Raw genomic sequence first — 8,134 nt, 5'->3', positions numbered from 1 at the left:
ATGGTGTATTAAATCCAGTTTGACCTGAAGCCATGTGTTGAATACCATTATTAGGATCTGTCCTTAATAAAAGGCTTTCCATTTAGTTAGTAAAATTTGAGACTCTTGCTAATTTTGAGCCAAGTTTTTTCCATGCTTGAAGAGCTGGTCTGCCCCACATCAGGTGTCCCATGCTGTGTGATAAAGCTACAGCAATGAGAAGAGTATTCTCATCCTCTACATCCAGTCCCTAGGTCTGGATTCAGAAGAAAGGCAAAGCTGCCACAGGCCCTCTATTTTCTTACCAGCCAAATATACAGGCTAGGAATCTGTCAACTCAGTGCTTTGGCAGCTGACACTCCAGCTGATCCATCCACGGCATGGGAAGGTCACTTAAATGGCTCTCAGTTTATTTCAAAAGCTCTCAACTCTTTTGTACAGACTTTGGACTGAGGAGTAATGACCACTCAAAAGCAAAGAAAGTAAAGCAGCTGCTGCCATCTGAAAAAAAATGCTGTGAGGACAAAGCAGCTCACTCGTGCCAGCCACAGTTATAACAATTTTTCCTGCTATTGAGAAATTTGTGAGATGTTAAGCTCACTATAACAGCACTAAGATCTTCCCTTGCCTAAGTTACATCTTTATTTAGGCACACACCATTCTGGCCACAGAGTGATGGAAATATTTTGATTTGGTTTTTGCTAATGCACAATGAATTGCTAAAACGGAGGCAATATTAATGAACGTATTCTGTTCTTGTAAATCAAGAGTGCCCCTGAGCAAGTAGTGCGTGGTCAGCTCTGGGCACCCAGCTCAAGAAAGATATCATCAAAATACATGTGGGATTTTGAACTAGACACTAATGAGAAAATGGAAAATAGAATCCAAACAAAGATGGAAAAGACTGGGACCATTTTCCTTTTGGGTGATAAAACTTAATCAATGATAGTTGTATTTGGAACCACTTTTATAGTCAGTGACAGAAAAAGGAATGGGAATGTGAACACTTGCTGACCCTTTCCTTCTTAGCAAAAGAAAATACACAAATTTTAAAGCTTGGAAAGAAAAACTCTTGTGGCATATCATCAAGCTGCAAGTGCTACAAGACAACAGTGATGCCAAAATTTAAGTAAATTAAAGAATATAATTTTTTACTTTTAACTGCCACTCTGAATTCATGTCCAGACAGAGACATAAAGGGAAACTTTGACAGACTAAAAGGCTTCCCACGTCTGCATATTAAAAAGCCTGTAATTACTATGGGCTGGTAAGAGGCTGTGTATGAAATGACTTTCTTCTGCAAGCATTCCTGTATCACTACCAAACACTGGACAAGAACTGCAAAAAACCCTTCAGGTGAAACATGTATATTATAAATAATGTCTTTTTGTAGCTATTTTGCAAGAAGTTTATAGAAATGTGAAGAAATACTGTAACAGAATAAAAGACACTTCACTAGTTATTATAAATTTTCTCCCTTTGGGGAGGTACATAAAAAACATTTAGAAAGCTATCTTGATATAAAAATCTTGAAAGATTGTTCTTTCCTCATAAAAAGCAATTTATTTTGATGTCTCACAAACTGGGGGTTTTTGTGAGTATATAATACATATATGGAACAATTACAGTTTAACCATTTGCTAATGGTTATATGAAGAGAGCATCATATCATATTCCCATGATTGCTTGAAGCAAACTGCAGCAGCTTTAGCTGCAGCACAACTTTCATTAAATCACTCAGCTGCACTGTCCTGCCTTGCAATTGTCAATCTCACTCTGTTTTTTTCATGGACTCTTATTCCAATATTAAAATGTCTTGCAATTCCTTTTGCATTTATTACAGTAATTTTATAACTGGGTCAAAAGAACACTTTACTTGAGCAGCTCAGTTAGCTCTAAATTAGCAGTGTCACACTGAGATCTAGCTGGTGAGGTGGGTAAGAGTTCCCCTTCTGCACAAGGGTGCCTGTGAAAGGAAAACAATTAATGGATGGATTCATTAATTAATCAATGGATGGCAGTGGCTTATTTATGAAGCCACCTTACAAAGCGGAGAGCAGGCTGTAAATCTGCGTCATGGCATCTTTTCCTCCATGACTATGAGAGAAGTAAGATGAAAGCTAAACCAAGGTGTTTTGTTGTGGCACATTTGTGGAAAAGAGGTGCATCTCATAACATTTCTGACTTTACCTACTCAGGGTGGTGTCTGTTGGATTCAGTGAACAGCAGGGAGCATTGATTTAACTGATTAAAGCCAGTTTGGCTTTTCCTCCCTTCATCCAGGGCAGAAAACTGAGGCTGATACTGTTTGCTATTGTCAGTATGAGCCTACAGGGGTACATTCATGGCAGGCCCAAGGGAAAAGGAGCCACTCCTGAGCTCTCATTTTACAGCAGCCATCACCCATGGCTTATACACTGGAGTAAAGCTTAATGTAGTTCCAGATTGAAAGAAATTACACCAAAAACCTTTTATTCTAGAAACGTTTTTAATTTCACTTGCATATTTTAACAGAAATACAATATGCTAGCAGCAAAACAAGAAGATTTCTGTTCTAACATTTCACAATACATTAGTGTCCAAATTTCCATTTTTCTATTAAGGCAGTTTGCATTAATTAGAAATCAACTCTGAATACTATGACAGTATTTTCAAATACGTACAAGCCACCATAAAATAACTATTAGTATTATTACCATGGGAAAAAAACCCCACAGTACTAGTAAAAATGTTAAGCATTTGAAGGTAATGCCTTTAAAACCACAGAAAGTACCGTCTGCCATTCCAAAACCAAGTGAACAGCTGAAGACATTATGTAAATATAAAAAGTTAATAAGTTAAGGCTTTGTTCAGTCAATATTTCAGAAGTTCATGTTCTGTGAAATTTATATTCAAGTTTGAACTAGCAATTAATTTCAAGTTGTACTTCCTAAAAGAATAGTTCAGGCTGACTTCTGTCTCCCCCACTTCAAGACTGCATCCAATCACTCAGTTCTGGTTTTAAGCAGCATTAATTAATCCCAGCAGAGAACAAGCAGGTACAGTTTCCAGAGCAGGCCTGACACATTCCTCAGAGAAGTCTCTAATCCCACGTGTGGTTCAGCAGGTGCCACCAACGTCCTCCCTGTGCTGCACTGGCTCATTGGAGCCATTCACCCTGGCAGAAGTGTTTCTCATGGACTTCCCAGCCAGGTGACAGCATTCCAACCTGCCTACACAAATGTGAGCACAGGGGAATGGGACACAAGGGCTGGGACCAGCCACAAATCCTCCAAGCCTCATCCCAGCAGGAAGCTGCCAAATGACTTCTGGGTTCTGATCCCTGATATTTTGAGCCATGCAATTAAAGCATCCTCATTGAATGCAGCTGCTAAGATGGTGAAACATGACATTCTCCTCTGCTGCAGCTCCTCCAGGGGCACTGACTTTATTGGATAGCTGAGCTCTGTTTCCTGGGAGCCTGCAGGTTTTATTGGTTAAACCAACTTGCTTCACAGAAGATGCAAAGGCACTAATGGCAAGACAGAACGGGGCAGGGGAAAGAAAGGCAAAGTAGCAATAAATACTAAAACCTGAATCAACTCTTTCTTCATAACAGGGATTATGAAGTTCTGAAGCAGACAAACAGAATAATGAATGGCCTTGTTTGCTTAGTGGTGGTCACTGCAATATCATGAACTGGCCCACATGAGTCTAATTTAAAGATAGATAGAAAACATCAACACAGCTTCATGGAGAATAGGGCTTGAGCAAAAGGTTGCATTTTATTCTTACATATCTTAAGCTTGGCTTGCAAAGACACCTGCACTGAGGAGTTACCCACAAGAACCCTGAGTAACTTTCTGAAAAAAAGATGAACATGTAATTTTCTTTAAAATATCATAATAACAACGTCAAGATACAGTATTAATAGGGATTCAGCAAGAAATTTAGCCGTTTGCCATCTTACTGAAAGTTTTAAAAGCTCTGGGACAAAAGGGACAGAAATTCAATGGCCTGCCTGTTTGCTTTCCCCACCCCCTACCCATGTCACTGATGTAATAAAAACTTATCACCTCTCTCTACAAACCTTACCTTGCATTCAATTTTAAAAATCAATGATCTGGAATAAACTGTAAAAATCACTTGCAATAAATTTGCAAAGGACATGCAGACTGCTGGAGTAGTAAAGAATGAGGACAGGTCACTTAGAGCAATCTGGATCACTTCATGAGCAGTATTTTAATGCTGGTAAAATACTATTTGTATTTCCAAGAAAATATAAGGTAAGATAATAAGAGGATGATGTACCACATTCTTGAGAAAGACTCTGAAGAGGACTTGGCCCATACCAGTCAGCATCCAAGGCAATGCTTCCACAAAAAAAAGAAAAAGAAAAGATAATACAATTTTTGAGGAAAGAGAGAGGGAGAGATATTCATCAGAGCAAGAGGATCACATTATGGCTCTGTACCGTCCTGATGGATCACTATTGACATGTGGCATCTAATGCAGATGTCACCCTTACAAATACTTCTGTACATGAGAAATCCAGAGAAGAACGTGAAGATTAATTAGTCTTGGATAACATCCACTGCCATAGGAAAGTTAAGGAATTCAGTCTCATCAGAGAAAAGGTTAAAAGGGACATAATCATGATTTATAACTACACACAGGCAATTAGAAAAGCTGATACTACAGAGATCAATAGAAGCAATCAAATGCATAAAAAGACCGAAATAACTTAAGGTGGAGCTAGAAATGCAAATAGAAAATCAAGTGAAAAATGTACCTGGGGTAATTAAGTATTGCAACAGGAGGTATGAGTGAATTCTCATCACTTGAAGACTTCAAATTAATATTAAATGCCTTGCTAAAATACGTATGTTCAGTTCAAAACAAAGCCACTGAATTTAATAGAGAAACAGCTTGTTGAAATTCAATGGTCTGTTGAATTTAAAAATAAATCCTCATCATGGTGCCTTCTATCCTTATATATTTATGAGATTTATCCTTATATATTTATGAGATTTTTAAAAAATATAGCTACAAAATTAAAGGGGGTTACCAAGAAAAGGTGTTTTTTTCTTTCTGAGCACAGAAACATTTAAGGCTAGATTTAAAGCTAAATAAACTGCAGCTGCATTTTGGAAAATATTCTTCCCCCGCTCCCAATTTTTCCCATTTCTTGTTCAGAGTTGTACAGTCCACTTAGTTGACTGTCTGATTTACATAATCATGTAGTTTTTCTTCAGTTTCTCTGTTCCTATTTATAAGCCATTCACAAACCATCCACTTAAGTAACAGCATGATTTATTGTAAGAATGATTATGGTTGTTTCAGAGGGAAAATGGAACGTGATTAAATAAAGAATGAACAAGGACATTCTAGAACAAAGGGCTCTAATCCTGCAAAAGGATTTGTAAATGAAACCTGCCTCTCAACCCCATCCCAAATGAACTACTGAGGGAATTCAGCAGATACCTTTACAACTGTGGAGCCAAGAGCTTAGCTGAAGACAAAAAATTAAATAAAATAAAACAACCAACCAACCATGCCCACAGTATCTTATGGAGAAATGGTAAAGCTCCCAGGGCCATCCATATTTTGGGAAAAAAAAAAAAAAAATGAACTGTATGTATACAGTTGCTGATATGACCCTCTCAACACAGGTCTGAGCACCAAGTCTCCAGAGGGAGAACTGCAGGCAGACCTTTGCCCTTGGATAAGTTCCAGCATCTGAGACAAATGCATCAACCAAGGAAATGGCTGGGTATTTAAGCTGTGGATCCAAGAGAACACAGCTTTTTCTCATGCAGTAGATGTTTTGCAGGTGCCACAGGAACCCTAACAACCCATAGTTCCTTACAGAAGTGAAACAGAAGTGAACAGTCTGATGAAAGAATCTCAAAGTTCAGTATCTTCACCTGAAGTGCTTATTCTCTGCTACTGCAGAAGGAACAAGTGGTGGAAAAGCCCTGTTTGCTTACCAGTATCACTGCCTGTTTACAAACCAGCTCCCTAGCAGGAACAGCTGAGAGGCTCCACAAAGGAGGAGCTGTGTTACAGACCCACGTTTGCCAGGAAAAACAACTGTAAGATGAGCACATACCCAAGCAACTGCTTTTAAATGCTTGTCTTAGCCCAGAATAAAACAGCAGTGATGGATCATATCCTTGCTGAAAGACAGATAATTCTGGTCCATTCCAATTGCACATGAACCAGCAGGAACTTGGGAAATCCCACACTAAATTGAGAGAACTGCCTCAGAAATTTGTATGGAGTTACAGAGCCATTCAGAACAGCACAAAAGCTTTTCATACTTGATTACCATATAGGCAGCGTTTCCTAAACAGCAAGGGAGAGAGAGGATGCAGCAAGCATGGAGCCCAAGAAAATCAGCTTTGCAAGATCTGTGCTGAATATGTGTGAATTCCCACTTAAGTAGTCTGAGGAGCTGTGGCTGGGCTAAGCTGAGGGACTGGTAGAAGGCACTGGTAACATCCCTGCTGTGGGGACAGCTGAGGTTACCCTGAACACTGGTTTTTTCGAGAGGAAAGTACTGAACTATTGTTTTCAGAAATAGCACCGTTACTCCAGACAGATAAACACCCCCCATTCCAGTGCAATTATTTAGATAAGAGCACTAATGAATACAGCTGAGACTGCAGCTAGCAGTAATGCCCTGGCTCACAGCAAACACTTGAGCTAAATGCTAAAATCTACTTTTAATGAAGGGTATTAGGAGAAGGCTGGAAAACTTTAAATTCCAAAGACTCCTCTAAGCTAAATATGATGCCTATGGATGCAACCAGGACCTGGGGTCCAGTATTTCTGTGATGCCTTTATGTCTAGGGGTTGGGACTGGTTTGGTTTCAGACTTGGTCTTGCTCAGCAGAGAAACAGGATTCCCCAGGCCAGCTAAACCACTTTTCCCACAAAGACCAATTTTGCGAGGAGGAGCAATGGGGGTTTGCAGCTGCTGCATTTTCGTAGCTAACACTGACTCAAAGGAAGAGCTACAGGCAGGTGTGTGGTCAGGCTTCCTCCAGTTTTCCTTGCCCAGCTGCTCTGTGTTCACCTGGGCTTCTGCACTGTAGGGTGGCTTATCAGAGGGCGGAGGTGGAGCTCTTCTTTTCTTTCCTCTGCTGTCATTAGGACTGGTAGTATCTCTTCTTGGGTCCGGATGCACGTTTTTCTGAACAGTCATCTCATGAGATCCATCAAAGAGTGATGCCCACAGGGCAGATGCAGGCTCTTTCTGCTGGCCAAGAAGGAACTCACCATCGCTCTCTTCAATTTTCCTGTGTATGATATCAGCTAAGCCCTCAGGTTTCACTGGAGAATCAATGCCTGTAATTTTAAGGGACAGCAATTAACCCAGATTAAAACACCACCAATGACTTTACTTCTATCTATTTTCTTATTACTACTCAGAATACAAACCTGTATTAACTATTTCACCAAGTCTGAACTAAGAGTATTAATGGATAAAATGGAAAATATTACATATGCTATCCAAGAGGGAACTGAGGTGACAGGAGGGAATTATTTTTGTGACAGCTGGCATTGAGGCAGCAGGGTAGGCACCAATATTTCTTTCCAAGTAAAAGAAAAAATAAAGTACTACAGGGAAACCTGTATGTATTAGTTATTAAATACATTTTGTTGTATAGTGCTTTGAAAATTTTGTTTCACAGGAGGCCCATGAAAGTCTGACTAAATAGTCCTGTGCTGCCAGCTGTAGAAAATAGGACATCTTTACATATATAATTTTTCCCTGTGTGCCTTAGGACTGCCTTGCTCCATTTCTTATTCTTCTTACTGAGTTTTCCATGTATACTGCAGTAGTACCAGCCTCAAACAGCAGCAGTACCTGATTTTCAGTAGAATCACAGAACAGTGTAGGTTGGAAAAGGCCTTTAAAGGTCACCAAGTCCAACTGTTAACCCTGCCAAGTCCACCACCAACCCATGTCCCTAAGCACCACATCTGCACATCTGTCTTTCAAATATCTCCAAAATGGTGTCCCCACCACTGCAGCCTGTGCCTCTGCTTGGTAATCCTTTCTGTGAAGAAATTCCTAACATCCAATCTAAACCTCCCCTGGGGCAACTGGAGGTTGTTTCCTCTTATCCTATCACTCCTTACTTGAGAAAAGGGACTGAATCCCCCC

General features: G+C 39.8%; 1 protein-coding gene across 5 annotated transcripts in view; it reads right to left on the bottom strand.

Annotated features, from left to right (window-relative positions):
- Positions 1-2,448: 2,448 nt before the first annotated feature.
- The window catches only part of RTKN2 (rhotekin 2), a 51,082-nt gene continuing 45,396 nt past the window's right edge, over positions 2,449-8,134 (bottom strand). For all 5 annotated transcript variants that reach the window (XM_071438607.1, XM_071438608.1, XM_071438609.1 and 2 more), the window contains one exon: positions 2,449-7,311. In XM_071438607.1, the coding sequence (XP_071294708.1) occupies positions 6,758-7,311 (554 nt within the window). In that variant the 3' untranslated portion in view covers positions 2,449-6,757. The remainder of the gene's footprint in view (positions 7,312-8,134) is intronic.

The sequence above is a fragment of the Agelaius tricolor genome, unplaced genomic scaffold, assembly GCF_023055355.1.
Source record: "Agelaius tricolor isolate 1412-34295 unplaced genomic scaffold, bAgeTri1.0.p SCAF_13, whole genome shotgun sequence".
Classification (NCBI taxonomy): domain Eukaryota; kingdom Metazoa; phylum Chordata; class Aves; order Passeriformes; family Icteridae; genus Agelaius; species Agelaius tricolor.
The sequence above is the reverse complement of the archived record's forward strand: the minus strand, read 5'-3'. Positions and strand labels throughout refer to the sequence as shown.